The following is a 27,309-nucleotide window of genomic DNA, read 5'->3' on the forward strand; positions in this document are numbered from 1 at the left end:
CTTTATCTTTGCATGCGATGTTTTTCCCTCCTTTTCCTCCCGCCCTCCCTCCCTTCCTTCCTTCCTCCTACCTTCCCTCTTTCCCTCCCTACCTCCTTACCTTCCTACCTTTTTTTCCCCTCCTCCCTTTGAAAGGGTGGTGTGTTTGCATCCTCTCCATCATCATTGTGCATTTCTCTCATCTTACACTTACATGGGCAGCGCTGCTGAAGCATTGTACTTGCCCTGATAGAGTGGCCGTATTGCAGTTTGAAGGCTGGATGGTCTCTGTCTGTGTTAGGAACAGTATCGTTAGAACACCTTCTGGCAACATGTGAACTCTGGGGTGGGGTGGGGAGAGAGGGAGGCATGGCTTCCTCTTCCTTTCCTTTCTCCAGTGCTGTACACAGCCCGAGAGCCTATATGACTTACATCAGAGCCAGTGTGAGGGGTCCCTAAAGTCCTATAGGTGAACCAAAGCTGTCATGAGCCCGGGAGGTTGAAGAGATGCTTTAGGGATTCTCTGAGATGCAATACCAAGAAATATGCCAGAATATGACTGGGCACCGTGGCTCACGCCTGTAATTCCAGTACTTTGAGAGGCCAAGGTGGGTGGATCATTTGAGGTTGAGAGTTCGTGCCCAGCCTGGCCAACATGGTGAAACTCCATCTCTACTAAAAATACAAAAATTAGCTGGGAGTGGTGGCAGGCACCTATAATCTCAGCTACTCAGGGGGCTGTGGCAGGAGAATCGCTTGAACCTGGGAGGTTGAAGCTGCAGTGAGCCATGATTGTGCCACTGCACTCCAGCCTGGGGTGACAGAGGGAGAGACTTTAAAAAAAAAAAAAAAAAAAAGGAAATATACAGAATGTTAGTTTTAGAAACCAAAGCCTGAAGTCTGGATGCAGTTACACTGATTAAGAGTAAAGCAGCATGGTGAACAAAAGAACATGTTCAGTGACACAGTGGGCATGAAAAGAGCAAAATCCAAATGGAAGGAAACTCTGCAGGACAAGCTTCAGCCCCTTCAGCAAAAAGATAGCAAGGAAAAAAAAGAGGTGGAGGGGAAACCTATAGACTAAAAGAGTGTTAGGAAACATAACCATCAGTTGCAGGATAGGGATAGGGCCTTATTTGGAACCAGTTATTAATAATTATTCCAAAACCAAATGGTTTTTCTAAGACAATATGTGAAATATTAGGGAAAAATCATCAAATTAACAAAAATTAAAAATTATCCAAATAGTTGAATATTTGTTATTTAAAAAGGATTTAATTTTTATATTTTATAAGGTAGAATAATGATATGATTTGTGTTAAAGTCCTGTCTTCCTTTCAGAGATACATTCTGAAGTATTTACAAATGAAATATATAATATCCAGGATTTAGTTCAGAGTAATCCAGGGATGAGGACATAGATGAAACAAATGGGATTTTTGCTTAAAATTTGAATCAGTGTTAAAGTAGAAAAACAGAGGTATACGTGGAATTGACTTCTTTTTTCTCAGAAAATTTATTTTGATAGGTTATACTTCCAAGCTTTTGTTCATTCATATATTAAGCCTGTGTTCTGGGGATAAAGCTAGAGGCCCTGCCCTCAGAAGTCTATGTTCTAGAACCTAGAGGGACTGGGCTGGAGACAATAAACAAGTGAAGTACATAAACATGAAAATATTAGCCAGTGAGATGTATGAGGATGAAAAGAAGACTATGTGATGTGACAGAGACTGTGACAGGCAGGAGGATCTTGAGGATCTTGTTGAGGACGTGCCATCATCCCCAGCGTGGAAGATGCTTGATTAATGACATCTTGAATGTCAGGAGAAGGCGCCAGCCATGGGAGGAGGGTCTGGATAAGATCAGGCAGGGGCAACAGTGAATGCAAAGGCTCAGATTGGTGTGCCTGCAGGACAGAAAGAAGGCTGGTGTGGCTAGAGTGGCAGGGGCAGGTTGTTGTTGATAGAGTGGAAGCTGTCAGTCTAACAAGAGCAGCATCAGGGGCTCCGGAAAGCAGCAGAAGGGCTCCTTTAACTGTCAAGAGGTGGTTTTCACTGCCTTGTCTTCAGTTTGGGAGGAATGCCCCGGTTTTATTTTTATTTATTTACTTATATTTTTACTTTTTGTAGAGACGGGCTCTTGCCATGTTGCCCAGGCTGGTCTCGAACTCCTGGCTCAAGTGACCCCCAACTGCCTTCGGCCTCCTAAGTGCTGGGATTACAGGCATGAGCCACCGCACTCAGCCTGGTTTCATATCTCTCTTTTTAGTCATTGCTTTCCATATCTCTTGCTAGAATGGTATCTTTCAGCGAGAAAGCGCCCAAGAAGTAGTGCTTCAGGTACCTGAATTTTTTTTTTTTTTTTTGAGATGGAGTCTCGCTCTGTTGTCCAGGCTGGAGTGTAGTGGTGCAATCTCAGCTCACTGCAGCCTCTGCCTCCCGGGTTCAAGTGATTCTGTTCCCTCAGTCTCCCTGGTAGGTGGGACTACAGGCACACGCCACTAGACCTAATTTTGTATTTTTTTTGTGGAGATGGGGTTTCACCATGTTGGCCAGGCTGGTCTCAAACTCCTAACCTTGGGTGATCTGCCTACCTTGGCCTCCCAAAGTGCTGGGATTACAGGCGTGAGCCACCGTGCCTGGCCGGGTACCTGAATTTTAATTGCAATTAAGTGGGATGACAGTCGTTACAGACACTTGGATTTGTTGCTCTCTCCTTTTCAGTGCCATTTTTGTGACAAGGCCTTTATGAACCAAGCTTTTCTACAAAGTCACATTCAACGCCGCCATGCTGAAGAAAATTCTCGTTTTGGTGAGTAATGAGTTCTGTTTCAAAGCTCTTTTCTTCCTGCTCCCTTTTTCTTTTGGTAATGAGACTTGGTCCAGTGCATTTCCCAATCCTCTTAAAAGAAGCATCACGGTCCCTGTCAATTCAGTAAGTAAATGTGGAGCCCTCAGGAGGTGCATACAGTGTACTAGGTGTGGAGATACAGCCACAAGCTGAATGGAGAAGCCCCACTCTCTCTCGAGTTTTACATTCTAAAGGGGGTTGAGGAGACACATTTAAACAGATAAATGAGTAATTGAACAGATAAATGAGTAATTCTCAAATGGTGGCAAATGCGATGAAGATCATAGCGCAGGACAGTGGGGTAGAGAGTGATTCCAGGTGGGGTAGAAGTCTTGGAAAACTGTGTCACGGCCAAGGAACACTGACCGTAAGGGGTGTGAGGTGTGCCGGGATGATGTGTTTGAGGAACAAAAGGGCTGGTGGAGTGGAGTAGAATAGGTGAGGTGATGGTGTGTGGTGAGGCTGAAGCGCTGAGGGCCTGATCACAGGAAGCTGTGAAGGTGTGGGCTGGAATGTGGAGTTTTTATATGCATAAGGTGGAGCCACTGGAGGATTTTAGGTAGGGGAGGGGCATGATCTAATTAATATGTACCTTAGCACGACCCTTCTAGCTGCGGATAGAGACTAGACTGTTGGGACGACATCGGAAGCAGTGGATGAGTGAGGGGGAGGAGGCTGCAATCACAGCCCAGGTAAGAGAGATGGGGGCCTGGACCAGCTTTGTCCCCAGACAGGCGGGCAGGTGAAGATGTAACAGATAAGTTGTGGATCCAGAAGCTACAGAGGACCCTGGGTTTCTGTCCTCCATGTTTGGGTGAATGGTGGTGATGTTTCCTGTGATGGAGGGCCAGGGCTGGGAGGTAGTTTCAAGGAGGAAGAGGGATGAGAGTTTGTACTTGCCATGGGTGTGTTTACATCATATGTGCAACAAACATGCAGGTGGGGGTACTGGAGGGCTGCAGCTTGAGGTGGAGACCCAGGCTGGAGATTTAAATCTGGGAATCACTGGAGTAGAGCTGGTCTGGCTGAGGTCACCTAGACCGAGAAGAGAAAGTGGTGAGGCCAGCCCCAACGTCTTCCCAATGCTAGGAGCTCAGAAAGAGCAGCAGCAGGGAGTGAGGAATAGTCTCTATCAAAGCTGGAGGGAAACCTAGGGAGTATGTTGTCATGGAAACCAAGGGAAAAGTATTTCACAGAGGAAGCAGTGGTCAGTCATATCAAATGCTCCTGAGGTACAGAGTAAGATGAAGACTGACAATGGACTGCTGTTGTCAAGATGGTTGTTGGTGACCTTGGCACAGCAGCTTCAGTAGACAGGTGGGGACAAAAGTCTGATTCCCCTGAGCTGAGCTGAGAATCATGAGGGAGTGGTCCTACTGTATCCAGACATTGGTTTCAATAACACTGATTGGGAAGGAAAGCAGAGACATGAGGCTTCATCTGGACAGAAATGTGAGACCCAGGGACAATTTTTGTTTCATTTGATGTGGGAGATACTAAGATGTGTTTGGGTGCGTACCACTGACAATATAGATGGTACGCAAAATGAAGACGCAAGAGAGAGGAGGGGACTCTGAGGTTTACCAAGGAGCCAGGTTTTCTACCACTGAAGTGTTCTCAAAAGCAAAGAATGTAAGGGCTCTTTCTCCATGGGCAGATCAAAGCTTCCTGCAGATTGCCACAGTAACCCACAGAAATTCTTATTTTGATCTTTTTTTTTTGAGATGGAATCTCCCGCCGTGGCCCAAGCTGGAGTGCAGTGGTGCCATCTTGGCTCACTGCAACCTCCTCCTCCTGGGTTCAAGTGATTCCCTTGCCTCAGCTTGCCAAGTAGCTGGGACTATAGGCACCCACCACCACGCCTGGCTAGTTTTTGTATTTCTCTTTTTTTCTTAGTAGAGATTGGGGTTTTGCTATGTTGCCTGGGCTGGTCTTGAACTCCTGGCCTCACGTAATCCATCCCCCTTGGCCTACCAAAGGGCTGGGATTACAGGCATGAGCCACTGTGCCTGACCTCATTCTGATCTTAAATGTTCTTAGTATCTAGACATGGGTACTTGGCTTATATTCTCAATATCTGCATTTCCCTCCATTTTGGGCCAGGCTGTTTCCATTCTTGCCCATTTCAGTTAAATAGATTATTTAGGAAATAGCTAAGCTTCGTAGAAACAAAAATAACAGCATAATACGCTCATTAATAAGTCTTGAATCACTGACAAAATTTAGCAATATTTTGGAAAGATGAAATATTTTAATTAATCTACCATTCTTCAGCATGAAACTGACCTTCTTTCTCTTCTGTTTCAGTATCTTATTCTAACTCATACTCGTTTCAGAGAGGGTTTCAGACTCTGAAACGAGTATTATTTCTTCAGGTCATCTTTGAGATTCTGACTTTCTACTTTGGTTTCCATACCTTTCATGTCTACACTCACAGACACATGTACATCCATTCAGTCATGTGTACATCTGCATGTAAGTACATGTACATAAGTATTCTTCCTTTCACTTGTTGCTTCCTTTTACAACTTTTCAGTACCTCACTTCTACCCCAGTTGATAGACTACGGCCCAAGTTTGCATTTTGAATGCCCCCCAAGTCCTCTGCTTGTATTAGCACTGATGGGGTCCTCAGGAGAGTTCAGCAGGCACCTAAAGGATGGTGACTACAGAGATTTCAGTATGGTGGTGCCTGCAGAGGAAGCTTTGCTTGCCTTCTGTGATTGAGACAGGCACCTCTAAGAAAAGCCCAGAGTGCCACTGGGTCAAAGCCCCCTGTATTATTCCTTGTTACCATTATTGCTCCCTGAACAGGGCTCTCATGTGTCTCTGTAGGATAATCCAACCTCAACACAGTGGCTGAAAGAATCTGCTAAAAAATAAATCAGTGCCCCAAAATACACTGGGCTCCAAATAAACTAAAGAGCAAAAATTGGCTCATGTGGCATGAAACAAGTAATCGTATCCCAAGTAAGAGGACGGTTTCCTTTGTGTTATCAACAGGACTTTACCCCATAAGTTTCCAGGTACATTTGGTAAGAGATGGTGTTTTAACACGATTTTCTGTTGCAACAGAGTATCAGAAAAATGCACAGACTGAGAAGCTCCGGAGTGAGATCGTTGTATTGAAGGAAGAGCTGCAGCTCACCAGGTCTGAGCTAGAGGCTGCACACCATGCCAGTGCGGTCAGATTCTCCAAGGTACCAGGCAGAATTCTGTAGTATTTTAATTATAATTAACTGTATGTAATTCAATTATGCCATGGACTCTAATGAACAGAGGACACTTAAGAGTTTGTAGAACTTGACAAGATGATTGCATTTTTTATTGCCAATCTACTCTTCAGTATCTTACTACAAAGCACATCACTGGAAATATATTTCTCTATTTTTTGAAAGCCTTTTAGAAAATTGAGGTGGAATTCATAGCACACACAATTAACTTTCTAAAATTTTGCTTAAAACAGAAGTCTGACACTTCTCATATCTCACTGGGCTAAAGTCAAGGTGTCAGGAGGACCATGTGCCTTGGTAGAGGCTATAGAACAGAATATTTCTTGCTTATTTGGTTGCTGGCAGAGTTCAGTTCCTGGCAGGTGTAGGCCGGAGGTCTACGCTTTCTTCCAGGCTGTCCATTGAGGGAGGGCTGCTCCTAATTTCCTTGTGAGGCCCCCCATACTCCTGGGCTCCTGACTCTCTTCCTCCATACTCAAAGCCACCAACAGAGGGTTGAGTCTCCCTCATGCTTCTGATCTGTTTCCTTTTTTCTTTTTTCCCATCTGTGTGACCCTTGTGTCAGCCCATTGGGTGCTTGGAATTACTTGTTCAGAGATATTTGGGGTGATGAAGGGCCCAAGAGGAAAGAGGCCCATGATTCATTGAGTTCTGACTTCTGTGGGTCACTGTGGGTACACTGTGGGTACCACGTATGCCATTGTTGATCCAACAGAGGGTTGACCTTGGTGTACCTAATGGAGAGAGTAAGGTCATCAAAGAGCATTTATTTCCTTGTGACTGTTGGAGTGACAGTGTGCTCGGTTCTTCCTTGTTTCCCCCATGGGGACAGCAAGTGTGACTTTCTAGGGATAACAGCAGTCATTTCACAGAATCATTGACGGAGCCCTCTGTCTTCCACATGGGCTCACTCTTTCTCTCTCTTTTTAAATTGTAATATACCTATGACGTAAAATTTATCATTTTAACTATTTTTAAGGGTACAGTTCAGTAGTGTTGAGTATATTCACGTTGTTATATGGCCAATCTCCAGAACTGTTTTGTATTGAAAAACTGAAACTCTACCCATTAAACAACAGTGCTCCACTCCCACCTCTTTCCAGCTACTTACCCTCTCTGTGATTTTGCCTGCTCTGGATACCTCATATGAATGGAAGCATAGAGTATTTGTCTTTTTGTCATCATTGGCTTATTTTACTCAGCATAATGTCCTCAAGGTCTATCTATGTTGTAGTGTGTGCCAGAATTTCCTTCCTTTTTCAAGCTGAATGAAATGGTATATGTATGTATACCACATTTTGCTTATTCATTCATCTGTTGTTGGACACTTGGGTTGCTTCCACTTCTTAACTATTATGACTGATGCTGCTATGAACAAGGGTGTACCAACATCTCTTTTAGACAATCATTTTACAGTGTACAGTCCAGTAGCATTTAGTGTATTCACAATATTGTGCAACCACCATCTCTCTAGTTTCAAAACTTTCAACACGCCAGAAAAATAACCCATGCCCATTAAATAATCACTCCTCCTACCCTCATCTCCTGTTAACCACGAATCTTTTTATATCTATGAATTTTCCTATTCAGTATATATTTTTTAAAAAAAATATGTAGACCGGGTGTGGTGGCTCACAACTGTAATCTCAGTATTTTGGGAGGCCAAGACGGGAGGATTGCTTGAGCCCAGGAGTTCAAGACCAGTCTGCGCAACATGGTGAGACCCTGTCTCTACAAAAAATTTAAAAATTAGCCAAGTGTGGTGGCGTGCGCTTGTGGTCCCAGCTACTCAGGAGGCTGAGGAGGGAGGAAGATGGCTTCAGTCCAGGAGGTCAAGGCTGCAGTGAGCTGTGTTCACACCACTGCACCACATTTGGCTACAGAATGAGACCCCATCTGAAAAAAAAAAAAAAAGTAATGTATGATCTTTCGTGTCTGGCTTTTTTCACTTAGCATGATGTTCTCGAGGTTCATCTAAGTTGTAACATGTATCAGTACTTCGTTCTGTCTTGCTAATATTCCATTGTATGTATGTATGCATACACAATTTGTTTATTCAGTCATCCATTGAAGGACATTTGGTTCATTTTCACCTTTTGGCTCTAATGAATAATACTACTATAAACGTTCATGTGGCAGTTTCTATGTGGACATATGTTTTCATTTTTCTTGATTATATACTTAGGAGTGGAATTGCTGAGTCATATGGTAATTTTATGTTTAACTTTCTCAGGAACCACCAAACGGTCTTCCACAGTAGCTGTACCATTTTACATTTTCACCAGTAATGTTCTTATTTCTCTGCATCCTCACTAATACTCGTTATACTTTTCTGTTTTCTTAGGTAAAGGCATCCTATTGGGTGGGTGAGAAGTGGTATCTCATTGGGGTTTGATTTGTATTTCCTTAACAACCAATGATATTGAACATCTCTTCATGTTTATTGTCCATTTGTATATATCTTATTTGGAGAAATGTCTATTCAAATCCTTTGCCCATTTTTTAATTGGGTTGTTTGCCTTTTTCTTGTTGAGCTGTATGAGTTATTTATATATGCTAATAGTTTCATCACTTTAGCTCTTATATTTAGGTCATTGATCTATTTTGAGTTAATTTTTGCATACAGATTGAGAGAGGGGCCCAACTTTATACTTTTGCATGTGGTTTATCCAGTTGTCCCAGTGCCAATTATTCAAGAGACTATTCTTTTTTCATTGAATGTTCTTAACACCCTTGTTGAAGATCAGTTGACCATAGATGTTTGGGTTTATCTCTGGATTCTCAATTCCATTCCACTAGTCTCTATGTCTGTCTTTATGCCAATATCACACAACTTTGATTACTGTAGCTTTGTAGTAGGCTTTGAAATAGATAAGTGTGCATCTTCCAACTTTTTCTTTTTCAATATTGTTTTGGTTATTTGTGGCCTCTTACAGTTTCATATGAAATTGAGGATTGGCTTTTCCATTTCTGCAAAGAAGGTTATTGGAATGGGATTACATTGAATTTCTTGATTGCTTAGGAGAGTATTGCCATTTTAACCATATTAAATCTACCAGTCCATGAACATGGGATGTCTTTCCATTTATTTAGGTGTTCTTCAATCTTTACAACAAAGTTTGACAATTTTCAGTGTACAAGTCTTTCACCTTTTAGGTTACGTTTATTTCGAGGTGTTTTATTCTTTGGGATGCTATTATAAATGGAATTGTTTTCTTAATTTCTTTCTCGGATTGTTCGTTGATGCTATGTAGAAATATAACTGCTTTTTGCATGTCGACCTTGTACTCTGCAACTTTGCTGAATTTGGTTATTAATTTAGTAGTTTCTTGTGTATTCTATTTTCTTTAAATAGTTGGTAGAATTCACCAGTAAAGCCATCTGGTCTTGGACTTTTCCTTTTTAGGAGGTTGTTGATTACTAACTCTTATCTCTTTAATTATTGAAGGCTATTGAAATTTCCTTTGTCTTGGGTCAGTCTGGTCATTTGTGTAGGAATTTGTCCATTTCACCTAGATTATCCAATTTATTGGTGTACAATTGTTCATTATATTCTCTTACAATCCTTTTAATTTCTCTAAGATTGGTAGTCATGTCCTCACTTTCATTTCTTAGTCAGGGTAGCTAAAAGTTTGTCAGTTTTGTTGATCTTTGCAAAGAACCAAATTTTGGCTTCATCTATTCTGTCCATTGCTTTACTGTTCTTTGCTTTATCTTTGCTCTAATTTTCATAATTTTTTTCTTTCTGCTGCCTTTGAGTTTGGTTTGCTCATCTTTTTCTAGCTAGATTATTTATTTAATATTTTTCTTCTTCTATATTTGTTTTTTGGAGATAGAATCTCTCTCTGTTGCCCAGGCTGGAGTACAGTGGCGCAATTACAGCTCAATGCAGCCTTGACCTCCCACTTCCAAGTGGTCCTCCCACCTCAGCCTCCTAAGTAGATGGGATTACAGGCATGTACCACCATACCTGGCTTTTTTTTTTTTTTTTTTAATTTTTAGTAGAGATGAGGTCTCACAGTGTTTCGCAGGATGGTCTCAAACACCTGAGATCAAGTGATCCTCCCACCGTGGCCTCCCAAAGTGTTGGGATTATAGGCATAGCCATCACACCTGGCCCTTTCTTCTTTTTAAATATAGGCTCTTACAGCTATAAATTTCTTTCTAAGCACTGATTTGGCTGCATCTCATGAATTTTGGTATGTTGTGTTTTCATTTTCATTAACCTCACAGTATCTTCCAATTTCCCTAGTGAGTTTTTCTTTAACCCATTAGTTGTTTAAGAGTGTGTTGTTTAATTTCCACATATTTGCTCATTTTCCAGTTCCCTTCTGTTACTGATTTCTGGCTTTATTCTATTGTGATCAGAGAAGATTCTTTACATGATTTTGATCTTTTTAAATCCAGGAAACACTTTATGGACTAAAAAAAGGTCTTCCTGGTTAATATTCCATGTGCACTTAAGAAGAATCATATTCTGCTATTGTTGGGTACAGAGTTCTGTATATGTGTGTTAGGGCTAGTTGGCATATAGTGTTGTTCAAGTTCTCAATTTAGATTTTAGAAACCCTGAAGGTCATTGAGAAATCAAGTTCTGACCTTGAATCTAGCTCCTATAAATCTGAATTTGTATTTTCTGGGGGTGGGATGGAGTTGCACCACCCAAATTGTTATGGTGCCAAGAAATATTCTTTTATTGCTCAATATATGTTTTCTTTAAAGTATATTTACATTTTATATATTATGGCATGACTTTTATACAAGTTCACAGAACACAAAAAGCTGGGGGCCTTGGGCCTCTGTGTTGGTATTTTAAGGGATGTAAGGACAAGAGGATTCTGTGTGCTGCCTTTAGTTTAGAAAAATCATTGTGCACAGACCTGCCATGATAGGAAATGTTATTCCAAGCCTAACTGAAATAAGCCATACTAGCTAACATTTTTGAAGTGATGCTATGAACTTTTATTTTAAATATTGCTTATTTTCTTCAGACCAGAACTTTTAAAGCTGTGTTTTAAAATAATTTCAGGAACACGAAATGCAGAAAACAAAAGAGGAAGGCTTTTTGAAGTTATTTGATAGGTGGAAAGAAGAGGAAAAGGAGAAACTAGTTGATGAAATGGAAAAAGTCAAGGAGATGTTTATGAAGGAATTTAAAGAATTAACTTCAAAGAATTCAGCATTAGAATATGTAAGTATTAAACCTAGAAGTTCTTATGGTATTGATTGCCTTGAGAGGTGATGTTAGGATGGCATTAAGGCCAGGGGATCCAGGAGTTGCTTTACGGTACCCTCGTGCAGACATTCTTCTCCCTGAGTGTCTTGAGGGAGGCATAGAGGAGATAGAGTGAGTCAGAGATGTTTTGCTGAGAATGGGAGCTTTGGCCTTATACTTCAGTGCAGAACACTCGTGGTGAGATATAGAAGACCCTCTTATATGAAGGTCCTTCTTTTCTTATCTGGTTAGGTTAGCCTTGAACTGTAAACTCCTCCCTGAGTTTTGGAACTTTCCATTGTCCAGTGGGAAGGGAAGGAAGCAGACCCAGAAAGACTAAGAACATTTGCCAGGCTCCCTCCTCAACCCAGGCCCTGGTGGGGTCTCTAAAGCAAGCAAGTTATGGCTAAAATGAGCCCCTTTCTATGGGAACAGCCCTGGTCCATACAGCCCCGGCCTCATGCATAGATGACACCTGAGCTGCTTCTTTAGAAAGCAGCCAATCAATCAGTGTCCTCCTGCTAAGAAGTCTAAGCTCCCTGGTTAGATTTGACGTGAGTCTTCTTTGGGGAAAAGGGAGAAAGGAAGGGAGCTGAGCGAAGGTCCTTGAGCTCCCTCTAGGGGCCAACAAGTTTTATAAACGAAAATAGATTTTTGGAATTCACCTGAGGGCTTTCCTAAAACTCTTTAAACTCTAGCGTGAGGTTTGGTGAACTATGGCCCATGAACCAAGTCCAGCATACCGCCTGTTTTCGAATGGCCTGTGACATAAGCATAGTTTTTACATTTTTACTTTTTATTTTTTTCGTGACAGAGTCTCTCTCGGTCGCCCAGTCTGGAGTGTAGCGGCACAATTTCGGCTCACTGCAACCTCTGCCTCCTGGGTTCAAGGGATTCTCGTGCTTCAGCCTCCTGAGTAGCTGGGGTTCCAGGCACATGCCACCACAACCAGCTAATTTTTGTGTTTTTAGTAGAGACGTTTTCACCACGTTGGCCAGGATGGTCTCAAACTCCTGGCCTCAAGTGATCCTCCCACTTGGGCCTCCCAAAGTGCTGGGATTACATGTGTGAGCCACTGTGCCCAGCCAGTTTTTACATTTTTAAGACATTGGAAAAAAAGACTATTTTGTGACACAGGAAAATTTCATTAAAGTTCACATTTCAGTGTCATGAGTGAAGTTTTATTGAAACACACCCATGTTTGGTAATTTATGCTCTGTGGCATTTTTGTGCAGGAGCAGTAGAGTTGAATGTTTTGTCTGAGACCTTGTGTTACGAATCTGCATGACTTATAACTGTTGCTATTGACCTTGGCTACCTGGCTGAGGTAGTGTTTGTCAGGTTTCTCCACTGAAGATTTTCTCTTTTTTCCTCCTTTCCCTGCTGTCCTTTCTGAAATGAAGTCACTATGAGCAGCCTACGCTGAGGAGAGGAGACGTGTGCTCCCCTATCCTTTTGTTTTTGAAGCTAACATGTTACCTTCTGTGGTTTTCTGAGGGTTTTTGCCATGAGTAACATTGGGAATAATATCAAAAGGAAAAGGTAAAATTAAAACGTTATGTCCCCAATGGATTTACTGATGTAGTCCCTGGACAGTGTTGGCCTCTCACTAAACTAGCTTAAGAACCAGGTGCATTCAGTTCTTCTGTTTCTGGTACCTATTAAGTGCCCATAAAAAATTTTAAGCCCCAGCTGGGCCCGGTGGCTCACACCTGTAATCCCAGCACTTTGGGAGTCTGAGGTAGGCAGATTCTTGCGTGAGCCCAGGAGTTTGAGACCAGCCTGGGCAACATGGCAAAACCCTGTCTCTACAAAAAAAATACAAAAATTAGCTGGGTGTGGTGGTGCACGCCTGTAGTCCCAGCTACCTAGGAGGCTGAGGTGGAAGGATTGCTTGAACCCAGGGGGTTGAGGCTGCAGTGAGCCATGATCATACCACTGCACTCTAGCCTGGGCAACAGAATGAGACCCTGTCTCAAAAGAAAAAAAAAATAGACTCGTTTAACATTAGAAAGTTAGATTTTCCTTCCCCTTTTTTCACCCTGTACATATTCTGATAGGAAGACCAGCAAGCAGTAGAAACAAACCAGTAAAACCACAGGGAAGCAGAAGCGGGAGAAGCGTCCAGGAGCGTCCAAGAGGGCAGTCAGATTTAAAACACAGCTACGTGCTCCCTGATTTTATTCTCCGTTTCAGTCTCATGAAAGTCTAACTGTAGTACTGAGCTTGAATTTTATCTTACAGCAACTGTCAGAAATCCAGAAGTCCAACATGCAGATCAAGTCCAACATAGGCACATTAAAAGATGCACATGAGCTTAAAGAAGACCGTTCTCCATATCCCCGGGATTTCCATAATGTCATGCAGCTTCTTGATAGTCAGGTACGTGCAAGTGGGTGACAGCTGCAGTGGATGCCTTCCTTTTTCTCAGTGAAGTAATTTACAGTGAGTGTCATCTGCAGAAAAAGTGTTTGTCTTTTTCAGTAACCATAAAGGTGACTAGCTGTTATTTTTCTCCTACAACATGCCTAAGTCATAAGAGGTGTTTGTTACATGCTTGCTGTTGGCAAATAGCATACACAACAGTTGGCAAAACTGTTTTGTTTTTTCTCTCCATAAAATCAGTTTGAATTGGTTAGTATAACCTAGCTATTCATTTTCATCTTTCAGATGTAGCTCTCAATTTCAAAAGACGTAGAAGGGCATATTGAAGCACCAGATTTAGTTTTAGAGTTTAAATATACTGCTAACTGTATTTTTAGTATAAACGGGGTTTCACCATATTGGCCAGGCTGATCTCGAACTCCTGACCTCAGGTGATCCATCCACCTCAGCACAATTAGCTGGGCGTGGTGGCGGATGCCTGTAATCCCAGCTATTCGGAGGGCTGAGGCAGGAGAATTGCTTCAACCCAGGAGGCAGAGGTTGCAGCGAGCTGAGATCATGCCATTGCACTCCAGCCTGGGCAACAAGAGTGACACTCAGTCTGAAAAAAAAAAAAAAAATATATATATATATATACATATATATATTGCACTCCAGCCTGGGCAACAAGAGTGACACCCAGTCTCAAAAAAAAAAATATATATATATACACACACACACACACACACACACACACACACACACACACACACTGCTAACTGGCCAACTGATGATCTCTTACATTTATCAAACATAATCACTTTCATTTGGAAGTGACAGCGGTTTAGGGGAACAATTTTTTTAAACTAGGAAGCAAATAGAGATGAGAGTTTATGAATTCAGGATTTTTTTAAAAAGCCTGGGTCATTCTAAAAAAGGTAAGTAGACTCTGGAAATAGGGACCACTGCTTCTTGCTTCAGTGCCCACATCTTTCCTCTCCGACCCAAATCTACCTGCTCCACTGCAGTCAGGCTGACCATGTCCCTGTCCTGTCTGAAGTCCTTCAGTGACCCTTATTCTGGACTTCCTACCAGCACGCAGGGTCCTTCGGGTTCTGGGCCCTGGGCCATCTGTCTCTGTTTTTTGCTTTCCTGGCACTCCGGTGGCCCAGCAGCCCATGCCTCTGAGAATATGTCCTTCTTTTTCCTCGTTTCTGGCAGCTTTCCTGCCTGTCCTGCAGCTCCCAGTTTTCGGGACCTGTCTTTTATTCATTCTTTAGTATTCAGCCAGGGGGGCAGGTACCACTTTCAGAAAGTTCTCCTGAGCCTCTAGGCTATAGCATTTCTGTAGTCTCTAAGTGGGACCTGATCACATACACATTATATGTGGATTCTCCGTGGCTGTGTCTACTCACCTCCTGTGCAGAGCAGGGCCTGTCTCTTAATCTTCTTTTAGCCTGCCAGTGGCCATCCAGTGAGGTGCCTGGTATATGGTAGGAAACCAGGAGCTGTGTCCTGAACTGAGCTGTTGACAGTTGCTTCCAGCAGGCTGGAGACTACAGCTAGTCACTCATGAACTGAAGGATGTGGCTCTAAAATCCTAGGGTCCCACCTAAATTTCTTCTGTTTCTGTCCTGTGAGTTGTGTTGTCAATTCAGAACCCATGGCCTCGGAAACGTTGGTGTTTCCTTTTGGCCTCTTAGGTTGGCAAACTAGCACCTACTTTTGTAAAGAAAGAGTTACTGGCTATGTCCCAGTAACATTTTATGAGTGCTAGTTCATTTACGTCTTATCCATGGCTGTTGTCCCAATACAGTTGTGGGATGACACAGCTGTATTGTGTTGTGTTGTGTTTTGACCAAGTTGTCTGGCCCCCAGAGCCTATGCTATTTACTGTTAGCTCCTTACTAAAAAATTTTTCCTGACCCCTGCCTTATGGTAAAAGATTAAAACCAGATTCAAATGTACTTAAGCATTTTTGACTGTGTATATTCTAAAAAAAAAACCAGCTGTATTAGTCTGTTCTCACACTACTATAAAGAACTACCTAAGACTGGGTAATTTATAAAGAAAAGAGATTTAATTGACTCACAGTTCCATAGGCTGTACAGGAGGCATGGCTGGGGAGGCCTCAGGAAACTTACAATTGTGGCAGAAGGACAAAGGGGAAGCAAGCACGTCTTAAGATGATGGAGCAGGAGAGAAAGAGCAAAGAGGGAAGTGCTACACACTTTTAAACAACCAGATCTTGTGAGAACTCACTATCATGAGAACAGCAAGGGGGAAGTCCACCCCCATGATTCAGTCATCTCCCACGAGGCCCTTCCCTCCAACACATGAGATGTGAGTGGGGACCGAGAGCCAAACTATTTCACTAGCTAAAATTTTACCAGACAGATAGTTGTGTTTCATAGGTATTCACTAAAAAGGAAGCTTCCATATTGCATAGATCTCATTGTTACAGTTGTACATAAATTATTCTTTTATTCTTTTGTAGGAAAGCAAATGGACAGCTCGAGTTCAAGCTATTCATCAAGAACACAAGAAAGAGAAGGATCGGGTAAGGTTAAGAAACCAATGGCCTAAAGTGGGCCATTTTTTAAAGGAATATTTGCTTTTCTTTTTAATAAACGTAATATTTGTCCACTTAATAACATTTGGGGAGAAATGTGTAGCAAAATTAAAATTACCTATAATTCTAACACCAAAGATAACCACTGCTACTACTTTCTTATAATTTATTTGTTTTTTTTTTTCTCATTAAACTTTTTTAATGGATCTCAAAATTCTGTGACTAATTTTTGGTCAAGTTGTTTCTGTGAAAAAGTACTGATTTTAAAAACTAATAACTTAAAACTGCCACATGCAAAATAGAAAACCAAAGTGGTCCACAAAACATTCTCCTTTCGTTCTGAAGGTTTTACGATGCGTTGTTATCATTAACCAGTCTTTTACTACTAAACTTAAATGGCCAATTGAAACAAACAGTTCTGAGACCGTTCTTCCACCACTGTGGAAGAGTAGGGTGGCAGGTATTAGGGATAATATTCATTTAGCCTTCAGAGCTTTCTGGGCAGACTTGGTGACCTTGCCAGCTCCAGCAGCCTTCTTGTCCACTGCTTCAGTTTTCTTTTATGCATTTCTGCAAGTATAGAACCTCATATATACATAGTTTTACAACATTCGAATTATGTTTTATAGGTTTGTACACTTTTCACTTTCTATATCATAGACCTTTCCTAGTTTTATTCTTCAAAATCATGACTTTTAATGACTTCATGATGACCTTATTGGATATATCATAAGTTACTTAATCATTTCTTCATTGTCAAATACATGTTTCTGATTTTTTTGTATCACAGAACTGCAATGTAAGTAATTTTTTAAAAAGGCAAGAACTGTTTACATTAAAATCGCTTTAATGAAAACAAACTTTAATTATGACACTGATTCTCTTTCACCTGAGTACATCAAAAATTTAAGTGTTAAAATGTGTTTACACTAGTGCAAAACATCTAAAGTAGATGTATTTGAGAAGATCTTAAAATAGGAAAACTTCTATTTTTTCACTTGAAATTGTGTTTTGTACCTTAGTATTTCTTGTAAATATTTTCTGAATGGAAAAAATGTTTCCTCTTTTGCACATTTTCTAATATTACCTTTCTTAGTAGAATATTAAATGACAAAAGACCATATAATATATATGTGTATAATTGCTAGGATGAAGTGTGTTCAGATGATCAAAAAATTTATCAGCTTATATTTCTCCGAAGTGGAACAAATACTGAGAAAGATGGGGGAAAAAAAAACTGTGAACAGTACTAGAGCCAAACTAAAGCAAAGCAAACAAAAAATAAAAGTATTTCACAAAACACCTGCAGTTCTTGAGGAACTTCGATGGGAAAGTTAGACATTAATCTACCTATAAGATTGTATCATTGCTAGAAAAGGAAATAGGAACCACTACTTTTCCTCTATTCCATTTATAATATCATTTCATCAGGCAAATAATTTATAGTGATAATACACAGACATACACCCAATACACATATCTATATACATACACATATACAGTAGTTTATATTGAAAATTGTATCACTGATGTGGCAGTTCAATTTAGGAGATATTTACTGAGCATCTGCTATGTACTACACTTTATAAGGCTAAAAAGAGGTGTGGAACAATGCCTGCCCTCAGACTGCTTACAGTACAGAAGGAGAGTAGGAGTGAGGCTACAGATATGGGAATCAGCATGGGATAAATGCAGAGTGCCCTAGGGACTGAACGGAGAGAGTTTATTGAAGTGGGGTTAGGGCTGTGTGTGGATCATGCCCATGTTTACTTCTTCAGCCTAAACAACTCTTCTGAGTTCCAGATCAGGTAGCCAGCTCAGTACTCGGCATCTCCATGGGCTTCTCAAGTGCAACATGCCTAAAATGAAGTTCTTGGGTTTGTTCCCCAGACGTGGCAAATGGCACCCTTGTTCCTCCAGATGCTCATCTTGATTCCATCTTTCTCTCTCAAACCCTGAGTCCAGGCTGTCTGCAGGGCCCACTGTATGGAACCAGTTCTTCTGTACTTTCCTGTTGCCTCTACCATTACCTAAGCCTCCATTTCTAAATGCGCCCCGGGGTGGGTCTCCTCAATTCCAGCCTTCCCCTTCCGTAGTCTGCTCTCCACAGAGCCAGCAAAGTAACCTGGCTACTGGCCACCATTCTAGCTTCAGCCTGACCCCCCGGCCCTGTCCCCCGCCTCTCAGAACCTTCTCTTTCCAGCTATGATGACTTTCTGCTAATTTCTAGAACATTCTGGCCTTTTCCTCTTTTATACCTGGTTTTCATTGTTGGGAAGCCCTTCCACTTGCTTTTCACATAGCTACCTCCTTCCCCTCGGTATGAGTTTTCTATTCTGTGTAGCAAATGACCACAAATTGAGTGGGTGAAAATGGCATGTATTTCTCTTCTCAATGTCCATGGGATAGGAGTCCAGGCAGGGCTTGGCTAGGCTCAGGGACTCACAGGCTGCATTGAGAGTATCAGCTGGGCTGTGTTCCTCTCTGGGGTTCCTTGTGGTTATTTGAAGGGCTGAGACTATCAGGTCCCAGAGGCTACCCCTTCTCCGTAGCAGTGCACAGCATGGCTGTTGACATCAAGGCCAGCTAGAGTGTGTCTCTCTTGCTTTCATTCTCCCCCTTCAGGAAGGGCCTGGGACTTCTTACTTCTTTTTTTTTTTTTTAGTGAGACAGAGTCTCACTCTGTTGCCCAGGCCGGAGTGCAGTGATGCCATCTTGGCTCACTGCAACCTCCCCTTCCTGGGTTCAAGCGATTCCCCTGCCTCAGCCTCCCGAGTAGCTGGGATTACGTGCCACCATGCCGAGCTAATTTTTGTATTTTTAGTAGAGATGGGGTTTCACTGTGTTGGCCTGGCTGGTCTTGAACTCCTGACCTCGGGTGATCCACCTGCCTCGGCCTCCCAAAGTGTAGGGATTACAGGCGTGAGCCACCACGCCCGGCCTGGAACTTCTTTTAGGGGGCTCACCTGAGTAAGACAGGCCCACACAGAATAATCTTCCTTTTCATAACCCCGAAGTCCGCAGACTTGGGACTGCAATTGCGTCTCCAGAGTCCCTTCACCTTTGCCGTATTCTGTGGTTGAGAAGCACAATGGAAGTTCTCTTCAGACCAAGGGACAGCATCACACAGGGGGTATACACCAGAGATGCAACCTTGAGGGCCCCCTGAGAACCCTGCCTACCCCACTGCCTCTGGCCTCTGGGCCCTGGCCACCTGATGTCACTCTATCCAAGTAGGTAGTCCCTTTTATTATTCCCATCACATCTCAAACAGAGCTCTGAGCACTATTTTAAATAGTTTACTTGCTTATTTGTTTCCTTGTTTATTGTCTGTCTCTCCAATCATATCATTGGCCCTCTGAGTGAAGGGCTCTATCTATTTAGCTCTCCATTGTCTTCCCATCATCCACTTATGTGCCTGAAATGTGGTTGGCACTCGCTACACACTTGCAGAATGAATGTGGAAGGTAGCTAGACATCTAGCTAGGGCATCATTCAGCTTTGTTTTCATAGATGGAGAAAGGCTGATTGTAGGATTCAGAAGAGCAGGGTTACCAGAATTGTCTGGAGGTCTAAGCACCATCTGCTGTAGGGAGGACACTAGTCCAGGTTTCCACCCTGCACCCAGGGAGCTTCCCCCATGGCAATGACTGTGTAGTTAGGACGATGGCGTTCACCTCCCAGCATATTTTATCTATGGCAGCTAAGATGCAGGATCCCAGGAGCAGTGGACGGTAGTTTCTCTGCACCACAGGTGGCTCGACTGTGCAAAGAGTGTTCTCCTTTGTCCCCCTGCATCACACTGAAGCAAAAGTGGCCTGTCCTTATGGTTCATGTCCTGGTGTCCTGGAGCTGACTCATACTGGCTCTCAGCTTTGCACATTTCTCCTCATCAGGGTGTTTTTTTTGAAAGCTGATTTAACCAGCACACCATTGGTTTCATGGGAACATTTAGAAATAAATGGATATTTGTAGTTGCCATATACTTAATCCTTATAAGAGTTCTGTGAAGTAGATGCTGTCACTCATTTTACAGGTGAGGACACAGGGGCTTAGACAGATGCTGTGTTGCCCACGGTCACTGGTATTTGAATGCAGGCCCTGTGTACTCCAGGGCATACTACACTGGCTGGCCTGTCTAGCTCCAGGCATTCACCTGTGAAGCTCCCAGCCAGGAAGGAAGACAGGCAGTGACAGCTTCGAGCGGAGTGGTTGCTTTTCTGTAAGGACACAGGATCTTTTCTTTGGATGCTCTGACATGGTAATCCCTAACCAGGGATGCACTTCAGAATTACCTGAGACTCTTTTCCAAAGTACACGTGGCCAGCTCCACTCCCTGAGATCTTGATTTAGTAGATAAGTCTGGGACATGTGGATTTTGGAAATAAACAAACCAAAAGCCACCCAGGCTATCCTGTTTTGGATCTATGGTTTGAACCACTGCTCTTAGATCGTTAAAATCCTACTCTTATTCTTCAAGCCATCTTCCTAGCATTGATATTTAGGGACATAATTCAGGTTTCTTTATTAATTGGGGGTGGGGAGGGATTTTTAAAATCCTGGCTCCTTTAAAGCTGTCTGTGTTTCAGGCAGTTGTGGGAATTTCAGTGGCTTCTGGTTAGAATACAAAGCGAGTTACAGTTTTTACACTTTGTCATTGCGAGTCGTGATAGAGAGAAAGACTGACGGTTGTCATGGAGGAAGAAGGTGAGGCCTTTCCTGGTTCTGAGTGGGGCACATGCCTCACATACTGGGTATGTGGGGGCGGATTTGTGCCACCACTAGGCTGCACTCCTTCCTCGTCTGTTGGTTTGGCTTGTTTAGAAGCTGCTTACCTCTCCCTTTGCTCTTAAACCCTAACAGAGGGGTGAATTCAATCAGGTTTAGTAATCTCTGCCTGAGACCTAACTATTAATTATTCCACATGATTGGTGCCTGCTGTTCCCACAATGCACATATTGTATTTCTCTGTTTAGGGGAAGTTGCATTTGCCAACTTTCTATTGATTTACGTAGATTCTTGGCAATTTTTTTTGTTTTAAATAACATTGGTAGGAGTTCACAGGCAGTCACAGATAAGCGATGGCATGCCCTTTTTACCCAACAGAAGACTCTTGAGAGCTTGGGAGGTTGTCAAATGGTCACATAATGAAGGAAGGGAGGATGGGGTGATGGGGACCAGTAGGGAAAAATGCATAGTGCTTGAAATGGGATCACAGAAAATGGGCGCATGAGCTGCAAACTTCAAAATAATTTCTGGCCATGTTTGCCTAGACCCTCTCCATTCCTCTGTCCATGTACTCCTTTCTGTGCCTTTCTGATTCATTCTTAACTCCTCTATTAAGAATGATGTTGGCCGGGCGCGGTGGCTCCGCTTGTAATCCCAGCACTTTGGGAGGCCGAGGTGGGCAGATCACGAGGTCAGGAGATCAAGACCACGGTGAAACCCCGTCTCTACTAAAAATATAAAAAATTAGCCGGGCGTGGTGGCGGGCGCCTGTAGTCCCAGCTACTCGGAGAGGCTGAGGCAGGAGAATGGCGTGAACCCGGGAGGCGGAGCTTTTAGTGAGCCGAGATTGCGCCACTGCACTCCAGCCTGGGCGACAGAGCGAGACTCTGTCTCAGAAAAAAAAAAAAAAAGAGTGATATTATCCCTTAGATATTCCCACATCTCCTTTCTTCCTGGGGCCTGGAGCAACTCCCCATGTAGTTGATCAAGGCCAGGATCCTAAACCTCCATCCAGCAGCCTGGACATTTTTACTGGCTTTTCCTTCTATTTTCCAGCTCAGCATTTCCCAGACTGCTTTGGAGGCCACTTTTCCAGGGGCCTGTAAAGATGTAGTGAAAGCTCTTGACAATGCCCTCATTGGGGGAGGTTCTTATTATCCACTAGGAAAGGAAAGATTCTTTTTCGGTTTCACTCGGAAAATCTTTCTAGATTGGTTCCACCCAGTGTTTGTCCGGCCTCATAGGGGCACAGAGCATTTCAGAGGCAAGGCTGTGCAGGATGCTAAGACACTGCTTTTTTTTTTTTTTTTTTTTTTGAGACAGGGTCTTACTCTGTCGCCTGGGCTAGAGTGCAGTGGCATGAGCAGAGCTCACTGCAGGCCCACCCTCCTGGGGTCAAGCAACCCTCCACCTCAGCCTCCCGAGGAACTAGGACTACAGGCTCACCCCACCACACCTAGCTTAATTTTTAAAACTTTTTGTAGAGACAGGGTCTTACTGCGTTGCCCATGCTGAACTCCAACTCCTGGACTCCAGCGATTCTCCCTCCTTGGCCTCCTGAAAGAGCACTGACTTTGAAACTTGCATGTGAAAGTTTAAGTCTGGGCTCTGCCCCTCTTCGGCTGTCTCTTTCCAGACTTGAGTTTTCCTATCTGTACAATGGGGCCAAAACATGTGTCCGTAACATTGTGGTGTGGATTCAACAAAATGAAGTGCATCTAGTACACAATGAGTGTTAATTTTCTAAAAGCAGGCAAATGAGGAAATGCTGGTCTAGGTGCCCTTATATACTCATCTCAGGCACGGATACTTCCTGCTCCTTTATTTGATCCGCATACCCTGTCACCACTTCCAGGCCATAGACTTGGAATGTTCTTCACCCCAATTATCAAGCCTTTTTTTTTTTTTTTTTTTTTGAGACGGAATCTCGCTCTGTCACCCAGGCTGGAGTGCAATGACATGATCTTGGCTCACTGCAGCCTCTGCCTCCTGGGTTCAAAAATTCTCCTGCCTCAGCCTCCCGAGTAGATGGGATTACAGGCGCCTGCCACCACACCCGGCTGATTTTTGTATTTTTATTAGAGATGGGGTTTTGCCATGTTGGCCAGGCTGGTCTGAAACTCCTGACCTCAAGTGATCTGCCTGCCTCAGCCTCCCAAAGTGCTGGGATTACAGGCACGGGCCACCGCACCTGGCCTCAAGCACCCCCCTCCCCCCGCCCTTTTTTTAGCCTTCTGTGTTTAAACAACTACTGAAATTGCTTTAAGCACCTTTCCTTCAATTATTGAAAACAAATTCTTCTTGAATTCTTTTTGTCCAGTCTGTGATCTTCTATGACATTATCTCTAAAAATGAATATGTCTGTGTGTCTCTGTATCTCTGTCCTCTGCATCTCTCCCTTTCTTTCCCTACCTCCCTCTTTCCCTCTAATCCCTACCATTCCCCTTCTTTTTCTCAGTAAACATTTATCGGTAAACATTTCTCAGAGAACCTGCTGAAGGCCAGGGATTGTGCTAGTTTCTGGGAATATAAAACAATTAAGATGTGCCTGGGCACGGTGGCTCATACCTGTAATCCCAACACTTTGAGAGGCCGAGGTGGGTGGATCGACTGAGTTCAGGACTTCGAGACCAGCCTGGTTAACATGGTGAAACCCCGTCTCTACTAAAAATATAAAATTTAGCCAGGTATGGTTTTGTGGGCCTGTAATCCCAGCTACTCAGGAGAGTGAGGCAGGAGAATTGCTTGAAGCTGGGAGGCAGAGGCTGCAGTGAGCCGAGACTGCTCCACTGCACTCCAGCCTGGGTGACAGAGTGAGACTCCATGTCAAAAAAAAAACAACAACAAAAATATTAAGATGTGCTCTCTGGCCTAGGATGGCCCATGTGGGCATCGGGAGGACAGGACTGCAGGAGAAATTTAGTACTGAGGGTCAGAGCCACTCTGCAGGAGAAGCCTGAATCCTTTATTGTTGCTCATCATGTGTTATTTCATGTTATGTGCCCTAGTTGGCTCAGCTGCTCCCATTATCAGCGTTGTCTATTTGGGGTCATGAGCTCCCTTGGGAACACAGATGAAGCACCTAGAGCAGCCAGGGCCAGGATATACCATGATCAAAGATTTATTCAACGACTTGATGTGCACAGATAGCATCAGGCCAGCAAAACAGGCAGGGCATGTACCTGAAATCTGGAGAATGAAGACATTTGACATGCAGCTCACAGATGGATGCCTTTCTTAACTTTTTTCAGCTCCTGTCACATATAGAGAAACTTCGAACCTCAATGATAGATGATCTAAATGCAAGCAATGTTTTCTACAAGAAAAGGATAGAGGAGCTAGGGCAGAGACTCCAGGAGCAGAACGAGCTGATTATAACTCAGAGACAGCAGGTATGTCTGGCGACAGTGTGGCACCGTGCTTCTTTAAGCAACACAGTCTATCTAAGAACATGTGTTTTTACTTTAGAGCATTTGTAAGTGGTATAAGGTGAGGAAGATGGAATATTTTTCCCCTTGTGATTGCTTGTAAAAGTTAGTGCAATAAAATACATTTTTAAAAGGTATTTAAAAGTAATATGTTGAAGATTTATACAGTTAAAGTTCAAAATTAATTTGAAGGTAAATAAGAATTTCTTTCAGTAGTTACTCTGAGAAGCAGCTAAATCCAAATGCAACTTAAAAAACTTTTTTTGTTATTTTAGATTCAAGGTGTACATGGACAGGTTTTTTACATGAATGTATTGTGTAATGGTGAGGTTTGGGTAATAACTTTTGCCTCTGTGCTTTTAAAGACCACATGCCCTATGTTCCTGGATGATTTAGTGAAAAGGTTAATTTACTAACAACATTATCTGTCCATTATCCCATGTGTGTGTCCCTATCTAATTTCAAATGTATCACTAGAAGACTGTATTTCTTTGCAGATTAAAGACTTTACCTGTAATCTATTAAACAGTGTCAGTGAACCCAAAGGTAAGTGGATGGGATCCCGGTGCTGGCGGCGAGGGGCACCTCCCCAATTGCACTGGGCTTCAGAAGAATGTGGGCCCCACTTGTTTATGTGTGCTAAGATGGCATTCTTCTTGTTGTATTAATTTGGTAGATCTGTCCTATTATTTTAATTTGAGAGATTTGTTACCACAACCCAGAAAGGTGAAGAATTTTAAAAATCTAAACTATCATGTAGTTGTTTCATTTTTTTAATCAGAGTACTGTTTAGGCACATAATACCTGCTTGGGAGCCATTTACCTCTTGACTTATACACTGTAGAACAGAGTTACACGTATAAAATCACAGGGTCTGTTGACAGACTGGGTTCAACTCCCATCTCTGGCACCTCATACCTTTGTGAATCTCTGCCTCAGTTTCCTCCGCTTTATAGTACAAATATGAATAGTGTTTCAGTCTATTTTCTCTGCTATAATAGCATACCACAGACTGGTATTTATAAAGAAACAGAGTTTCTGGAGGCTGAGAAATCCAAGAGCATGGTGCTGACATCTGGTGAGGGTCAACCTATGGTGCAAGGCATCACCTGGCCAGCTAATGCATGAGACAGAGAAAGGAAATTGGGCCAAAACTCATCTTTTTGAATCAGGCACCCACTCTCAGGAACTAACCCACTCCTGCCACTGTTGCCATGTAACATTGTTACAATGGCAGTTAAATTTCAACTTGCATTTTTGAGGGGACATTCAAGTCGTAGCAAATAGTAACTACATTATAGGCTTGTTAGGAGGATTAAATGGGATAATATACCTATTAAGCCCTCATTAAGTTAGCCATTATTATTAATATTAAGCTCTTAGTAGGCCAGGCACAGTAGTAATCCCCACATTTGTAATCCCCGCACTTTGGGAGGCCAAGGCAGGAACATCACTTGAGGCCAGGAGTTCGAGACTAGCCTAGGCAACATAGCGAGTCCCCCTTCTCTAAAAATAAAAAATAAAAAATGAACTGTGCATGGCAGCAGGCACCTGTAGTCACAGCTACTCAGGAGGCTGGGGTGGAAGAATCACTTGAGCCCAGAAATTCAAGGCTGCAGTGAGCTATGATTGCACCACTGCACTCAAGCCTGGGTGACAGAGTGAGACCCACATCTCTAAAAAACAAAAACCAAAAAACTCTTCATTATTCTAAAGTGCTATAAAGGCTTGCTGCGTTATTCTCAACTGTGGCTGTTTGGGGGTTTCAGGTTTGTTCTAAGCTTAATGGGAATATGCACAACCTACTGACTGCAGTAGTGATAGCCTGCCTGTCTCCATATCATTCAAGAACTCTCTGTCTCTGTCTCTCTCTCTCTCTGTCTCTCTCTCTCTCTCACACACACACATGCGCGCGCGCACACACATACACACACACACACTCTAAACCAGTCAACACCAGGGCAAGAGCTGACTTTGCAAGAGAAAAAATAAAAAAGAGACCAGAAGGGAGACTGGAAGCCACAGGTTCAGGGTCTCACTTCTGCCTAGTTTTCTTCCCAGTGATTCCAGTCCTGGTTCCTGCACGTCTCAGGTTGTTGAGGAATCTTTGTCTATTTAAGGGATGCCAACTGGGGGTGGTACTGGGGGGTATGAGCTGGGTTTCCTCCCCCTTGTTTTGAGGTAAATAGTTGGGGAAAGAGAGTTGTGGTTCCCTTTAACTCCTCTTCAAATAACAAGAGCTCAGGTAGGGAGGAATACTTGCAAAATTAACTAGATATCATAAATATTTGACTGAAAAGTAATTCTGGGGAAAATTTAGCTTCAAAAAGATATCTGTTACACGTATTTATTCTCCTGGTTATGTGCTATATATTGGTACATTTCATTTATGTTTTTCATGGGGGCAAAAACTAGGATAAGGGCTACAAAAATTTAATCCATAGCTTGTGATGTTTTTTGTTCATTTATTTTTCTGTCATTTCAGGAAATCCTTTAGCCTGGCAGGCTTTTGAATCTCAGCCAGCTGCTCCAGCTGTGCCTAGTAAGTTCCTATAACAGATGCAGGGCTCCAAAGGTGTCTTCAAATGCTAAACCAAAACATAACTTTTACTTACTATTTTTAGAGACTTTTCTTTGAAAACCAATGTATTTAGAGATCGCATAATCATTTATTTTGATTCTTGGTTTTGACCTAGTTCTAAAACCCAAGACTACAAATATCCACATGATGTTGTGGTGATTTTGATTAGCCATAGCTATTATTTCACAATTTGTCTAAAAAGGGATGACCAAAAATTCCTTGGCATCACCTTACTTTATACTTGTAGACTTCTCAAAGTGACACACTGGGTGACTGTGTGTGTGTGGTGTCACCACACTTTGAAACTGCTGACACTCTTACTGCTGCAGGCTTTGACAGGTGTCTTGTCTGTCCCCACTT

The 27,309-nt window shown here is 42.7% G+C and overlaps 1 protein-coding gene and 1 long non-coding RNA gene across 5 annotated transcripts in view; one reads left to right on the forward strand and one right to left on the reverse strand.

Annotated features, from left to right (window-relative positions):
• The window catches only part of DZIP1 (DAZ interacting zinc finger protein 1), a 65,882-nt gene that overhangs the window by 8,647 nt on the left and 29,926 nt on the right, over window positions 1–27,309 (forward strand). For all 4 annotated transcript variants that reach the window (XM_055244465.2, XM_055244463.2, XM_063618991.1 and 1 more), the window contains 8 exons: window positions 2,703–2,790; window positions 5,904–6,028; window positions 11,091–11,252; window positions 13,521–13,658; window positions 16,138–16,200; window positions 24,192–24,332; window positions 24,866–24,914; window positions 26,854–26,910. In XM_055244465.2, the coding sequence (XP_055100440.1) occupies window positions 2,703–2,790; window positions 5,904–6,028; window positions 11,091–11,252; window positions 13,521–13,658; window positions 16,138–16,200; window positions 24,192–24,332; window positions 24,866–24,914; window positions 26,854–26,910 (823 nt within the window). The remainder of the gene's footprint in view (window positions 1–2,702; window positions 2,791–5,903; window positions 6,029–11,090; window positions 11,253–13,520; window positions 13,659–16,137; window positions 16,201–24,191; window positions 24,333–24,865; window positions 24,915–26,853; window positions 26,911–27,309) is intronic.
• On the reverse strand, window positions 13,442–15,939 carry LOC134732640 (uncharacterized). The gene is made up of 3 exons (XR_010115985.1): window positions 15,733–15,939; window positions 15,056–15,123; window positions 13,442–13,732 (listed from the first exon to the last, which is right to left on the reverse strand). It is a non-coding gene; the product is annotated as an uncharacterized lncRNA (long non-coding RNA).

This window comes from Symphalangus syndactylus, chromosome 15 (assembly GCF_028878055.3).
Source record: "Symphalangus syndactylus isolate Jambi chromosome 15, NHGRI_mSymSyn1-v2.1_pri, whole genome shotgun sequence".
NCBI lineage: Eukaryota > Metazoa > Chordata > Mammalia > Primates > Hylobatidae > Symphalangus > Symphalangus syndactylus.